Below are 16252 nucleotides of genomic sequence, written 5' to 3'. Positions count from 1 at the left end.
ATTTCTTTTAACATGTAAAAATCTTGGGAGGTTGTATAGTTACAATTTTATGGACTTGGTGGTGGGATGCAAATTTTTATTCTTATTTATGTATGATTATTACTTTGCCAAAATATAATAATAATAATAATAATAATAATAATAATAATAATAATAATAATTAATAGTTATAAAAATGTAAAAATCCTCCCAAAGAGAGGACATGGGGGGGGACAGAACCTCAGTTTCTTAAGTATTTTTAATGCTTTTTGAGGATTTGGGGGGGCAACTGCACCCCTCCCCCCCCCGCCTATGCCCATGCCCACAATATTACAGTGTTTATGCAGTTAATTCCTGGTAAATTGGGTAACTCCACTTTTCCTAAGTTTTTGAAAATAACCAGTCATGTAGGGGTTGGAAGAAGGTATTGTTTTCTAGGGATACTGGCACCGTATTCCACCAAATGTTAAAAGTGGGGCACTTGCTGTTAACAACTTCATGGTGAGTGCCGGCACCTCTTTTACACACACACACACACACACACACACACACACACACACACACACAAGCACTGCAAAAGAGCATATCAAGAGGGCAGAAGAGCAAAATTCCAAATTCTTCCATGTACAGCAGTGGAAAGCTGTCTCCCATGTGGCTGGATGGAGTTCTCTCCCTCTCTGAAGGAAACCCTGGGTTCCACCCAGACGGAGAGAAAAACTCTCTCCACGCGCAACTGTGCATGCAAGGATTCTTGCAGATGTTCTGCTTTAATTCACGGAAGTCGCTGGGCGCACGCCATCCCGCTCTGCGCATTGGGATTGCAGGGTGATTGCCACACACACACACCATCGCATGAAGAATCCTGGAAGCCGTTTCGCATGGCGGATGAAGGTGGGGGCGGTGGAGGAGGTGCTCCAGAAGCAGGCCTGTCAGGAGGAAGTGGAGGAGGAAGTGGTCCGCCTCTGTGTTTATCAAGCCCGCCTCTGGAAGGAAGCTGTGGGGTAGCTGGCAAGGCCCGTGAAGTGCTGCCGTTTCTGCTTATTGGCGGAGGAGGTGGAGGAAGGGGTCCTGGATATGAAAGAACAAAGGAATAATAATAATAATAATAATAATAATAATAATAATAATAATAATAATACAGCGGTAAAGTAAAGGTAAAGGTACCCCTGCCCGTACGGGCCAGTCTTGACAGACTCTGGGGTTGTGCGCCCATCTCACTTAAGAGGCCAGGGGCCAGCGCTGTCCGGAGACACTTCCGGGTCACGTGGCCAGCGTGACATCGCTGCTCTGGCAAGCCAGAGCTGCACACGGAAACGCCGTTTACCTTCCCGCTGGTAAGCGGTCCCTATTTATCTACTTGCACCTGGAGGTGCTTTCGAACTGCTAGGTTGGCAGGCGCTGGGACCGAGCAGCGGGAGCGCACCCCGCCGCAGGGATTTGAACCGCTGACCTTTCGATCGGCAAGTCCTAGGCACTGAGGCTTTAACCCACAGCGCCACCTGCGTCCCTGTTAATACAGCGGTACCTTGGGTTAATAATAATAACAGTGGTACCTCAGGTTACTACTACAACTATACTACTACTAATAATACAGTGGTACCTTGGGTTACATATGCTTCAGCTTACATATGCTTCAGGTTACAGACTCCGCTAACCTAGAAATATTACCTCGGGTTAAGAACTTTGCTCCAGGATGAGAACAAAAATTGTGCAGGGGCGGCTCAGCGGCAGTAGGAGGCCCCATTAGCTAAAGTGGTGCTTCAGGTTAAGAACTGTTTCAGGTTAAGAACAGACCTCCGGAATGAATTAAGTTCTTAACCCAAGGTACCACTGTAATAATTCATACCCAGCCCATCTGGCTAGGATTCCCCATCCACTCTGGGCGGCTCCCAACAGAACATTAAAAATGTGAAAAAACATCAAACATTAAAAACTTCCCTAAACAGGGCTGCCTTCAGATGTCTTCTAAAAGTCAGATAGTTGTTTATTTCCTTGACATCTCATGGGAGGGTGTTCCACAGGGCGGGTGCCACTCCCGAGAAGGCCCTCTGCCTAGTTCACTGTAACCTCACTTCTCTCAGTGAGGGAACTGCCAGAAGGCCCTTGGAGCTGGACCTCAGTGTCCAGACTGAAAGATGGCAGTGGAGATGCTCCTTCAGGTGTACTGGAAGAATCAGCAGCGGCATTTCACCCCCCACCCCACCCCCCGCATTTCGAAATAGGGCCCCATTGCCCTTTCTTATTTTGAAAGGTATGACTCATACCACAGAACATACCAGAGACATACTCAAGAACATCCTACACAGAAGGAACAAGAGGCCATTTATCTGTAAGCAGAGAGGAGGGTATTTGCTGTCTTTCTGTATTAGCTTTCTAACTTCTCGCTTGAAGCAAAGGGTATCATAACAGCAATTTGCAAGATCCATGGAAAATTCTCTAGCTACACAACACACACAATTTCATACACCGCCGTGCTAAATTTTATACACTGCTATTATGTCCCCCTCTCACTTCACCCCAATGTTTGCATTACAGTGGTACCTCTGGTTGCGAACGGGATCCATTCCGGAGGCCCGTTCGCAACATGAAAAGAACCCAACCCGCGTCTGTGCATCTGTGGGTTGCGATTTCCCCCTCCGCGCATGCGCGTGGCATCATTTTGTGCGTCTGCGCATGCGCGAGCGGTGAACCCGGAAGTAACCCTTTCCAGTACTTCCAGGTCGCTGCAGGACGTATCCTGAAAGAACGTAACATGAGGTATGACTGTATGTATTATGGCATTCGCGTCGTCGCTGGAAGAACGCAGGGAGCCTCACCTGATCTGCTGGGTGGGTCTCTGACGGGAGGAGGCGGCCTCTCTCCTGGTGGCGGAGGGAGAGGTCCAGAGCGACAAGAGCCAGGCAGGCTTGGCGGAGAAGGACACGCTAGCGATATATTCCTCTGCGGAAGCCGTGGCATCTCATCATTTCCGCCGGACGTCGGTGGAACCAGAGGCGGGCCTGGCCTGCTTGGAGGTGGTGGAGGAGGGACCGGAGAGCCAAAGGATGGCCGAGGCGTGGAAGGAACCGGAGGCCTGTTGTTTTGAGGTGGAGGAGGCGGTGGCAAGGAAGCTTCCCGGTTGAGAGGTGGCCTGCTTCCTGCTGGGGGCGGCGGCGGCGGCGGAGGCTTGTCTTCTGTCGGCCTGCCTGGGGCCGGAGGAAGAGGAGGCCTATTTGCGAAAGGAGGAGGATGGCCCCCTTGCGACGACTGGCGGAGGGACCCTCCGAATCGATTTCCGGGGAAAGGCGGAGGTGTGAGGCCTAAGCTGACTTGCCTGCTGGCTCCCGGCACAGGAGGGGGTCCTCGATTGTACAGCGTTGATGGGACAGGTCTTGGAGTATTTGGCACGGGAGGAGCACCCATATCGGCCCTGGAACCAGGGTCAGGTCTCGGTGGAGGCATTCGGCTCCTCTGTGGCTCTGGAACGGCAGTTCTTTGCCCGGGAGCAGGGCCTGCAAACCGCCCTGCGCCACCTGGGAGTGAAAAGGGCTTTGCCGACGTTGCTTTTCCTCCCGGTGGGAACACTGGAGCCCTGCTTCCTGGAGAATCTGAGAATGTAAAGAAATCAGTTTGTCATACAGAACCGAAACCACACGGAAAAGGATGGATTTTGAGCCCCTTACGTATAGCCGCCGATATATGGAAACGTTTACTGCAACGTGAACGGTAGCACCCAAGGAAGCCTGAAGGACTACAGATCTCTTCAAAAAATAAAAAATCCAACAGAGGATGACCGCTATCAGCACATATGCAAAGCATGCTCCATTTTCTTCATGCTGTTCGGTAAGCAATGGATCCTGGATGGTATATTCCCTACTTGACCGACAGCCCTGCAAAAATAGCTCTGGCTCAATGCAATTTACGTATATTTGGGGTGGCAGAAGGAATTTCTCTGCTGTCCGGTTACTTGCATTTGTCTAGAAGAGGCAGTCTCACAGAAAAACTCGGGCTTGTTAAGTGCCCTGAGATTAAGAGGAGAGCCATAAATAGCCTGTGACACAACAGATAATACCAGCTCTGAAAGACTGTGTTGTATCAAACACAGGCTGAAAGACCTCCTCATGCACTTTTAACCAGCACCGCTACATCCAAGCCTTATGGGAGACGCCTGCAATCAGGAAAGTACAAATCTGACCTGCCTCAGCCACTCCAGCTTGTTCTCTGACCCATAAATGCAACCATGAATTAAGGAAACTTTATTTCACAGTGCAGAATGCTTACTGTTATTCCTTTTGGAAGCCTCTCTGCTCTGTAAGGTGACTTATTTTTGCCGGCATCGTTTTGCATTTTGAATTTAATAGTAAGCCATCCTGGGAAAACTCTCTTTTCCCCATGATGGGTGGTATAGCCATGTTTTAAGTAAATATAATAAAAATATTGCTGCGCTAGATAAACCAGCCTTACAAACAGAGACAAAATGGATGTATTTAATGCCAGCATTGCCAAACACACATTCTCCCTCTCTGTCACAGACATGGGTTAATGGCATGTTACCAATAATATATACTATTCATAATCTATGTAAGTCAGTCTATACTGGAGAAGCAATCGGTCTAGTGGCTTAAGTAATACCGAGGGAAGCAGAGTTCAAACCTCTGCTCGGTCTTGCAACTTACTAGGTCAGGCATAGGCAAACTCCGGCCCTTCAGATGTTTGGGACTACAATTCCCATCATCCCTAGCTAACAGGACCCATGGTCAGGATAGGAATTGTAGTCCCAAACATCTGGAGGGCCAAAGTTTGCCTATACCTGTACTAGGTGCATGGGGGTAGCCGGGGGGGGCAGGGAGGGGCAGACGCCCCCATTAAGTAAATAAATAACAGCACTTAACAGCACTTGACCAATCACATTGCAGATGGCTCAGTTCTGCCCCCCCCCCCCGCCCACAAAAATCCTGGGTATGCTCAGGACTGGGTGACCCAAATGTTTTGGGGAGGGGGGATTATTGGATTGTTTTTGTTTTTATTATGTACGGTATTTTGTGTTTTTCTATTGTGATTTTATCTTGTGAACTGCTGTGAGAGCTGTGGGTATAGGGTGGTATACCAATTTAATTAATAATAGCAAGTCAGCTGAATCTACCTTCCCAGAATTGCTATGAGATTAAAATAAGGTGCCCTCACATCTAAAAGCCCAAGCTGCACAAAGCAAAGGTAAGATGCAAATGTGATAAAGAATAAAACAGGCTAGAGCTGTAGGAGGGAGGAGGACACAAAGAAGCAATTGCCTATGATACAGCTTTCAAGGTAGGGAGGCAGACCACCGAGTAGGCGAGGAGAAAAAGAAGATCTGTTTGTGGGTCTTGGCATAAAAGGCAGGTGCTTTGCCGTCTACTTGGCTGCTGTGTTCACACTGGAAAGTGACGCTGCACGCAGTTTCCATACTTATTTGGAGGGAAGGGGAGAGAAGAACGGAAAAGGTGGCAGACTGGGACGAGTGGAAAAGGGGGTTCAGGGGCAGTGAAGAGTGCCTGGATTTCAGGTGAGAAATGGTTCTATGCATCATGCAACAAGCAGCACTCATTCCCGAGCAGGCATTATCAAATGAAACCTCCATTCTGGCCCGCTAGGCACCAAGAAAGCCAGTCAGTCAATAGCTCTGCTGTTCCAGTGTGTGTGTGAGTGTGTGTGTGTGTGTGTGTGTAAGTGAGAGAGAGAGAGAGAGAGAGAGAGAGAGGAAGCACCCAGGCTGGATTTATTGTATTCATATTTGGCCTTTCCTCGCGTTGGGTAAGCAAGGATGCCAAGTGCAATATTCTGTGCGCCACTGAATGTATTCCCCGGCTTACCGTTATCCCTGTTTGCAGATCGGAGTTTGGGCATCCCTGCCTGGAACAGACCTCCTAAACCAGGTGGTCCTCCTCCACCATAGCTGCCGCCACTGCCGCCGCCACCACCGCTGCTGCTGCTACTCGTGAAGCCACCTCCACCACCAGACCCTTTAGGTTCTGCAGAGACAGCATGGGAAGGGAGGGAGAGTATTTAAACACCATAATGATTATTATTACAGTGGTACCTCGGGTTACATACGCTTTAGGTTACATACGCTTCAGGTTACAGACTCCGCTAACCCAGAAATAGTACCTGCGGTTAAGAACTTTGCTTCAGGATGAGAACAGAAATTGCGTGCTGGCGGTAGCAGGAGGCCCCATTAGCTAAAGTGGTACCTCAGGTTAAGAACAGTTTCAGGTTAAGAACGGACCTCTGGAACGAATAAGTACTTAACCCAAGGTACCACTGTATTTTTAAAAAATGTACTTACAAGCAATGACCAACTGACATGCATATGAAGGGAGGGCCTGCGATCAGGCATGTGTGCACCTTGTTGAACCAGGAAGTGACCCGTAAATGGGTGGTCACAGCGTAACAGGGCGGGGCATCCCACCGACATGCGTGGGGGGACGGGGACGGAACCCCCACGTGAAATGGTTGACTGTTCTACCCATCCATACTACCCAACAACTTTGGGGTGATTCGCAATCAAGGTTAAAACTGTAAAACAGATCAATACCTAAACTCTAAAGCAGAATAAAAATGGTGCAATTAAAACCCGGAATAGCAACAGAGGGCAAAAGCAGATTTAAAAGATGCAAGGAACTTAAAAAGCAAAACAAAACACTTTGTGAAAAGTCTGGGAGAATGAAGAAAGGTCTTCACAGGATCTGTAGGTTATTGGTACCTGCTTTAAATAAAACAGCGACTGATCATGCCCCAAGGAGTAGCTGGGGCTGATGGGAGTTGGAGTTCAACAACATCTGGAGGGCCAGTGGTTCCCCAGCCCTGGTCTAGGATAACTCAAGACCATTCAAGTTTTGGGCTGTGTACATAACAGAGTGGTAGTGCAAATGTGGATCACAGAGACCTGGTTTTTCTGCATGCACTTTGGTGCATACATGAGTGCTTTCAATTGAACTCTGAATATTTCCCATCCACAGTACTGTGTGCTGTTGTCCATGCCCCCAAATTAGTACTTCCGCACCCACCCTGCATTCCAGAAACCTGAGGTCCATTGTGGGAATGAACACAGGTATTTATTTACCTGTACAATGTGGTCGTTTTCTTAAAAATAAAAATACATATTTTCCAATATACCAGACTTGCAGAAAACAGCAGGGTGTTTGTTTTTGTTTGTTTGTTTGTTTGTTTGTTTGTTTGTTTGTTTGTTTGTAGTGTCATGCCTGGTCCCAACAGCATCTAGCCAACAGAAGCAGACAGTATGGTGATAGATGCCACCCCAGTAAAACAACTCCAGACATAACCCTGCTCACACCTTAGTACACCCATTTGAAATATTAGGATGGATTTTTCGCCCTCACATTATCCATGGATCAGAAAAACCAGGAAATGAAGGGAAAGTGCAGACTACCACGTGGATGAGGACAATGTTATATAGACAACGCGAGAAATATGCACACATGGGATGCATCAAATTCACTTTAAATTGCCAGGTGGACGCAGCCTTTACATGCATACATTCAGAACCACAGAGGAAAACCCTACGCATTTCACAGCTTCAAGACGTCTGGCTAGTGGTGCAGAAAGTATTCTGCACTGTTAACCCACTGAAAGACACAGAAGTATACTTACTATCGAAGACTGGGGCACTCCTGTCATTGGTAACAGCCTTCTTAAGTTTTTTCCCTTTGGTAATATCGGAGAGAAGAGCATTTCGCCCTGCTTGCTCTGATCTGTTTAAGCTCGGCTTTTCTGTATTCGCCTGCAAAGGAATGACACTAATTATGAAGCAGAACAAGGAAAGATGCAGTTAATTCATAATGATGCATGGTGTAGGAATCACCTTTCTTTTACACCTCAGAGCCAACTGTTACCCAACTGTTTTTTTGCAAATCGGATAGATAGCTGTTTGAATACCAAATCAGACCACCAGCAGTGCCAGATTGGCTCTGCCGGTGCGTTTACACCATGCCAACCTCCCTCCTGGCCTGTCCTCTCTTTCTCCCTCCCCAATATGCAACAGCCACACACCTGTCAGGAAGGTAGCAGAACAGCTCTGCCCCACCCCACCATTTCTGGTGTTCACAATATCATATGGTGGGCATATGTTATATGGTTTAAATACAAAATGCCTATATGGGGCAGAAGATACAAAACTAATTGCTTGCAACATTATAGTTTTTGTACTTCTTTCCACATGGATGAACTCCTTAAATGTTTGTGCAATGACCTTTCCCAACATGATTCCCCCCCCCCCTTAATTGACAGTTGTATGTCAGTCTGGTTCAGAAAGAAAGGTAGGGCATGACTATTTAATTATTATCTTTTTAAGAAAAGAAAAGCAGCCATTTTCCTTCAGGCACAGCATCCCTCCAGACCAAGTTGTGTTTCATTTTCTACCAACAGGAAGTGGCTTTATACAGAGCCACACCAGTCGGTACAGCATAGAATCACAGAGCTGCAAGGGACTCCAAGGGTCAACAAGTCCACCCCCACTCTTAATCTCAGGGTTGTGGGTTTGAGTCCCACACTGGGTAAAATATTCCTGCATTGCAGGGGGTTGGACGAGATGGCCCTCACGGTCCCTTCCAACTCTACAATGCTATGATTCATCTACTCTGATTGGCAGCTGCTCTCCAGGACAATAATAAATAATAATAAATAATATTTTTTTATTTATACCCCACCCTTCCCAGTTCAAAAGCCGGGCTCAGGGCGGCTAACAACAAATTTAAAATACTTAATTACAAAAGCAGCATAAAATACAGTATAAAAACATGAATAACAATAAAATTCAAATTCAAAAATCAATTTAAGGGAAATAAGCATTAGATAATCTCCAGGGCTAGCTGGCTGAATTGGTCCTACTTGGGCCAGCGAGGCGGCCAGGGGAGAATTAGCTGTGGGGTCTCAGAGCGGGTGATCTTCATAAAAGGGGAGGGGGAGGGAAGAGAAGGGAAATAAAGATCAGGCTAAATTCAAATTAAAGGCCAGGTGGAATAGCTCTGTGTTACAGGCCGGACGGAAGGAGGTTAAATCCTGAAGGGCCCTAGTCCTAGACAACAAGATCCTAGGGACTGAAAGCAGATGCTGTACGACTGAGCCACAAACCTTTCCCAAACATGGATGCTGTTCTGCATAGCACTGCTGATTCTGTGACAATTAGCTGGGACAGTCACTGTTGGACTTTACTACCCCAACATAATATGTGAGAATGGCTCTGGCCCGATGTCAGCACCTGGCAAACGTGCAGCAAATGCCAAGGTCAAGACATGCAGTGGGACTGATGTTACCTGTCACCACCCCTTTCATCCTGTGTGAAACAGGTCAGTGTGTGCACCCCTAAACATGTGTTAAACACCAAGAAACTGTGATAAGCTGGGACTTTCAGACATACATCTGTGGATGCAAAGTGTATAGCAGCCCTGAATGTCTGCTTCATTTTTTTTTAAAGAACGTGTTCATAATTAAGTCAGTATTTAAGTCAGTAAAGAAGAGACACTTTTAAGTTTGCTGTCTTGGAAACAGACACACAGTTCGTTTGCACAAAGAGAGTCATTTTCCAGATAGAGGCGAACACTTCCAATATCCAAACACAGGATTTCCTGGATATATTTCGAAGGGAATAAAACAGTTTCTTATAATGCTTTCTATTAAAAGTGCTTAAAGAATTCTGATCAAAGAGCCATTCCAATTTTACAGGCTCCATATTTAAAATCTGCCACGATTGCTATAAAGTTTTGAATTATCTTTTGTTAGCAGAAGCACACACATCTTTTTTTTAAAAAAAAGTTTAATAGAAAAAGAAAATATTTTGTATGAGCAACATGAAACAGCTCAGATTTCTCCAGATGTTCTAGAAGTTGACTCATGCCTCTTCAGAATTCCACTAAATAAGCATGTTTTCCCCAAGTGTAAAATCACGTGCAACATTCCTGCACTAGATTCCTACTCCTTTTCCTAAATGTTGCGCACATCATAATAACTCCTGAGGATGCAGATTACAAGTAAGGAGTCTACCTATTAAAATATTTTTAAAAATCAGTTCAGTTCCTATTTGGATTCATCAGTTTTTAATTTTATGGTTTATAGTTCAGGTTAAGACACCAAGGACGAATGAGGATTCGAACCCTGCTCTCCTGAGCCCTAGTCCAACTCTCTAACCACTACACCACACTGGCTTCATTTTCATTGATCCATACAATAGATAGTGGTTGTTTATCCCCATAAATTTTTTAAAATAAAAAAGTTGAGACTTACCAAGGCAAGTGTTGGGGGAGGGGGAGGAGCTGGAGGAGGAGGAACAGGCATGGTTTAAACATAAAACGTTCTTCTATCACTGTGAAACCTGTCAAGAGGGAAAAAACACCATTTTGTAACTTCTCAGAAATGCTCTGCTGAGGGGCAGTCCCCACCTTACACATTAGTAAATGTATAGATAATGACAAATCTGAACCGCAACAACTGAAATAACAAAAACCTCAAAGTTTTAAGCAGCAGACATACCCCCTGTACACTGCTTTTTAAGAAGAAAAGGCCCTTCCAAATAATTAAAATTATGATGATATTATAGCCTTGGACCTCAGCAGAATGACTGAAAATCTGATATTTTGTCAAATCAAGCAAGCAGGGCGATAAGGAACGAGACAGAAGAACTTAAATAGAGAATGGAGATTCTTCATCTCAGGGTTGTGGGTTCGAGCCTCACATTGGACAAAAGATTCCTGCATTTCAGGGGGTTGGAATAGATGACCCTCAGGGGTCCCTTGCAACACTACAATTCTATAATTCTATCTCTCAGCCAAATGTATGCACCTGACAGGGTTGTCAGGAGACTAAAATTCATAGAAAAGACCGCTGTGTATACCACCCTGAGTTCCTTAGAAGAAGGGTGGGATAGAAAATGAATATACTGTGATACCTCGGGTTAAGTACTTAATTCATTCTGGAGGTCCGTTCTTAACCTGAAACACCACTTTAGCTAATGGGGCCTCCTGCTGCCGCCGCGCCGCCAGAGCCCAATTTCTGTTCTTATCCTGAAGCAAAGTTCTTGACCTGAAGCACTATTTCTGGCTTAATGGAGTGTGTAACTTGAAGTGTATGTAACCTGAAGCGTATGTAACCTGAGGTACCACTGTATTAATGAATAAAGGGGGCTAAAAAGGGGAGGGGGTATTGGTACTTAGCCTGCCAGAAGAGTGGCAGAAAGTGAGGAAAGAGCATTTGTGGAGAAAGTCACCTCTTTTATTCAAAATATACATGCTTTAGTATTGCAACCTCAGAAGCAGAAAGCCAGGAAGAATAAATAAAACATGCTCTAGGTAACAGCAACCGTAATCGCTCATTACTTTGGGGTGTGGCAGGAGAGGAGAAATTCAGTGGGGGACGGGACTCAAATACTGTACCAATGTGTTTTTGCACTCAATTATTTTGGAAGGGTGGTACTGGAAACAACTGAATCACTTCTTCCCTGCTCCAACTAAAGATTTTGGGCTTCCTATAGTGCTCCACCCCCACTCCGTCTCCAGAGGAATTTTAAGATCCCCAGATTTACTTCTCTGGAAGTAAATGCTTGAGAAGGTTTAATTTTTTTGAGAGGTAGGGAGATGACACAACATAACCTGCGGTCACTTCCAGCTAACATAATTTCATATTATCTGTCCCAATAGCTTTGCCATCCATTCTCCCTCACTCTCTCACCCAATGAAGAAAGAAAACAATTACAGAAACACTTTAAAGATTGACTACTACAACAATAGAAGAAGGGGGAAAAACCTGCTTTCAGGATTTAAAAAACACTTTTTTAAACTACAGCTTCAAAAGGTCAATGACAATAATAATCTAAAAATATATACTTAGGTCACGTAACCATCGGCCGAATTTCCGAACTACTCCAGAGTTGTGCACGTTGCAATGCTCATCACTGCAGCAAAACAGATACTATTCTCCCTGTGAGCATTTTACACCTAAAGATCAGAATCTGTAGCACGTTAAACTAAAATTTGTTCAACTTCCTGTTCAAAAATGGTCAACAGGAAAATTAAGTTCTCACAGCAAACCACAATCATCCTGTTCAACAGCTTCTTCTTTTTCCACAGCTGCAGTGGTCTGTGGAGTTCTGTGTCATACAGCCAACCATTTCTTGCCTTAAAAATAAATTTAAAAAAACACAACTTAGCTATATTAGTTCTTTTCTCAGGCTTAACCATTTCAGTCAGAACAATAAGAGGCTTCTTATTTAATTGCCAGAAGCAAATAAGGGTTGGGAGCTTTGTGTGATTTTTTTAGCAAGACTGAACAACTTGATACAGAATGAAGATTACCCACCACCACCACCACCACCAACAACAACAATAATAATTTATTACTTATACCCCACCCATCTGGCTGAGCCACTCTTCCAACAGGATATTAAAAATGTGATAAAATATCAAACATTAAAAACTTCCCTAAACAGGGCTGCCTTCAGATGTCTTCTAAAAGTCAGGTAGTTGTTTATTTCCTTGACATCTGATGGGAGGGCGTTCCACAGGGCAGGTGCCACTACCGAGAAGGCCCTCTGCCTGGTTCCCTGCCACCTCACTTCTCGCAGGGAGGGAACCACCAGAAGGCCCTCGGAGCTGGACCTCAGTGTGCGGGCTGAACAATGGGGGTGAAGACGCTCCTTCAGGTATTGTTTAAGGATACATTTCAGGAAGGGGGAAAGTATTTAAAAGCTGAGAATGCATTTGCCTCATCTCTAGGTTTTCAGAGATGAGCTTTCATGAACGGGATAAAAATAGGTATTATGATTATGACAGTTAGGCAGGCTCAAGTCTCACCAAAATCAGTAGAATGCTCTGATTTTTAAAAAATTGGAGGATTCCCATATGGGACAGCTGCATATTCCTGCATTGGAGGGGGTTAGACTAGATGACACTCGGGTCCCTTCCAACTCTACAATTCTATAATTTTATGAATGTTACAAGGGTCTATGATGTTAAAAACTATTTTTGCTGATTAGAGAGCTTAGAGGTGAGGCAGGGAATCTGTGACCCTCAAATGTTGCCGGTCAACAATTCCCATCATCCTTGACCATTAATTATTATACTTCCCTTGAAGGAAAAGTATGATTAATTAATAAATGGGAAAGCCTGCTTTCTTTTATGCTTCCCTCATACTTAATAATTTAAAAACATTTCAAATACCTCAACTCCTAAATTATTAACATGCTCGTAAATCCCCTTGTGTTATATATCAGTTGGTCTTTCACGTGGCGGCCTCTGTAGACTTAAGTCGACAGCATGTACCTAATCAGCCATTTTAAAGCAGCCATTCTAGAGACATTTAATGTAGATGGACCGCAGTAGCAGGCAGCTCTTGGAGGTTTTACTCATTTCCTGCACGATTAATCTCCAAGCAGAGAAAAAGAGGAAGACTAAATGGCAGCGTAGGATTAACAAAAACAAAAAAACCCATAAGGCTGATAGAACTTAGCGGGGGGGGGGGGGGGGGAGAGAGAGAGAGAGAGAGAGAGAGAGAGAGAGAGAGAGAGAGAGATTAAGTCAAAAGTTTAAGAGTGGGCATTTTCCTGCCCACTGTTTCTGCTCCCTGACACTAAAAAAAGCAGTCTAAAGTCTAGTTAAGTTGCTCTGTGTATATGCATGTACATACAGAGAGAGATGGAAGAGGAAGGGAGTCAGGCGTTGAACAGATTCATCAACTCAAGTGAAGTAATGAATTAGGGAGCTATCCATTCATAAAGGTAAAGGTAAAGGGACCCCTGACCATTAGGTCCAGTCGTGACCGACTCTGGGGTTGCGGCACTCATCTTGCTTTATTGGCCGAGGGAGCCGGTGTACAGCTTCCGGGTCATGTGGCCAGCATGACTAAGCCGCTTCTGGCGAACCAGAGCAGCGCATGGAAACACTGTTTACCTTCCCCCCCGAAGCGGTACCTATTTATCTACTTGCACTTTGACGTGCTTTCGAACTGCTAGGCTGGCAGGAGCAGGGACTGAGCAACGGGCGTTCACCCTGCCGCGGGAATTTGAACCGCCGACCTTCTGATCAGCAAGTCCTAGGCTCTGTGGTTTAACCCACAGCGCCACCCACATCCCTTCATATGTTGCTATGAATACAATGTTATTTGGAACGACTTTATACAGAATATAGTAGGTTATTGAAGACTGGAGGAAAGACCCTCTTAAGTACATTAGGGGGCTTTCATATCTCTGTTTCTAACACTGGTTCCACTGTCTAATAGCTCATACTGTCATAAAGTTCTTCCTGATGTTTAGTTGGAATCTGCTTTCATGTTATGTTTTCTCCATTCAGTATTATGATTTCTGGTAGTTCCTTTACGTTTTTCTCCAATGCTAGTTTCTGTGAGATTTTACTTTCTTGGGCTCCATGATCACTGCAGATGGTGACAGAAGTCATGAAATTAAAAGAGGCCTGCTTCTTGGGAGAAAAGCAATGACAAACCTAGACAGCATCTTAAAAAGCAGAGACATCACCTTGCCGACAAAGGTACGTATAGTTAAAGCTACCGTTTCCCCCGTAATGATGTATGGAAGTGAGAGCTGGACCATAAAGAAGGATGATCACCAAAGAATTGATGCTTTTGAATTATGGTGCTGGAGGAGACTCTTGAGAGTCCCATGGACTGCAAGAAGATCAAACCTCTCCATTCTGAAGGAAATCTGCCCTGAGTGCTCACTGGAAGGACAGATCGTGAAGTTAAGGCTCCAATACTTTGGCCACCTCATGAGAAGAGAAGACTCCCTGGAAAAGCCCCTGATGTTGGGAAAGATGGAGGGCACAAGGAGAAGGGGACGACAGAGGACGAGATGGTTGGATGTGTTCTCGAAGCTACCAGCATGAGTTTGACCAAACTGCGGGAGGCAGTAGAAGACAGGAGTGCCTGGCGTGCTCTGGTCCATTGGGTCACGAAGAGTCAGACACGACTAAACAACAACAACAAGTTTCTGTAGGCGAACTTTCCTAACACAACAGTTTGCTTTCCTAGAATGCAAATTCCTTGCTACCCTTGGCCATGATTCTCACGACACCCTCCTCAAGCACAATTGGCTGGCTTGGATTTGCCATTGCACTGTGAACAGCTCCCATCAGCTCCAGCCAGCACGGCCAATGGCAAAGGAGGATGGGAGTTGTAGTCCAGCCACACACCTGAAGGGCCATTTGGTCCCCATCTTTGGCCCGCAAGGCCCCTTTCCAAGCTCTCGCATGCCTGTGCAAACGGTGAGCTCAACGAGTCTACTGAAGTTTAACACAGTGAAAAATTGGCATTTGTCGGGCTGTTAAAGGACAAGGTGGCACATGCCGAGCGCTAGTAAACAATGTAACTACCCATTTGCATGCATAATTAAAAGCTCCAGCAGATATGATGGCAGGGCGATAGCCTTAAAAGTAGATCCTGCTCTTTATTGCCGTCAGGAGTACACTTTGCTCTTCTGCAAGACGGGCTCTTGCTGCTTAAACAGGTGAACCAAAACAGTCCAACAATCTCCCCAGATACATTCCAATGGAGACCTCATATTGAGGACATCGGCTGAAATAGAAGTAACTCCGCCATGTGCACCGCGACTATACCTCTGTAGATCTAAGTGAACAACAATGGCCCCAGGCCCCAGTATTCAACACCATTAATTAATTAATTAATTAATTAATTAATTAATTAATTGCCTAGTTAATCTGACTGGGTTACCGCAGCCACTATGGGTGGCTTCCAAACAAATTAAAAGACAGTATGACACCAAATATCATTTCCTTACCTGTTCTCTCTTTCTATTGAGCCTGAACTAGGGCTGGGTAATAATAATAATAATAATAATAATAATAATAATAATAATAATAATAATAATAATTTATTTATACCCTGCCCATCTGGGCGGCTCACCACAGAATATTAAAAACATGATAAAACATCAAACATTAAAAACTTTCCTAAACAGGGCTGTCTTCAGATGCCGTCTAAAAGTCAGATAGTTGTTTATTTCCTTGACATCTGATGGGAGGGTGTTCCACAGGGTGGGCAACACTACCAAGAAGACTGGTTCCCTGTAGCTTCACTTCTTGCAGTGAAGGAACCACCGGAAGGCCCTTGGAGCTGGACCTCAGTGTCCGGGCTGAATGATGAGGGTGGAGATGGGCCTTTCGTGGCCATCGTGGCCTTCGCACACTGCACAAGCACCGGTTTTCCTGTCAACATTTCCAAATAAAATGACAGCAGTACTCCCAGGAAGTGTAAACCAGTCTCTAAATAATTCTGCACTGCG

General features: G+C 45.1%; 1 protein-coding gene across 6 annotated transcripts in view; it reads right to left on the bottom strand.

Annotated features, from left to right (window-relative positions):
- Nucleotides 1-16252, bottom strand: part of WIPF1 (WAS/WASL interacting protein family member 1) — a 59574-nt gene that overhangs the window by 7905 nt on the left and 35417 nt on the right. For 4 of the 6 annotated variants that reach the window (XM_083710523.1, XM_083710524.1, XM_083710527.1 and 1 more), the window contains exons 2-6: nt 10234-10321; nt 7606-7735; nt 5808-5966; nt 2796-3566; nt 826-1047 (exon numbers count right to left, since the gene is read on the bottom strand). In XM_083710523.1, coding sequence (XP_083566649.1) covers nt 826-1047; nt 2796-3566; nt 5808-5966; nt 7606-7735; nt 10234-10284 — 1333 coding nt within the window. In that variant the 5' untranslated portion in view covers nt 10285-10321. Of the gene's footprint in view, nt 1-825; nt 1048-2795; nt 3567-5807; nt 5967-7605; nt 7736-10233; nt 10322-11828; nt 11966-16252 lie in introns of those variants that run through there. The other 2 variants (XM_083710528.1, XM_083710525.1) reach the window with 2 other exon arrangements.

This window comes from Podarcis gaigeae (genome assembly GCF_964106915.1).
Source record: "Podarcis gaigeae genome assembly, chromosome: 1".
Lineage (NCBI taxonomy): Eukaryota > Metazoa > Chordata > Lepidosauria > Squamata > Lacertidae > Podarcis > Podarcis gaigeae.
Note: the sequence above shows the minus strand (reverse complement) of the source record. Positions and strands in the feature narration are given on the sequence as shown.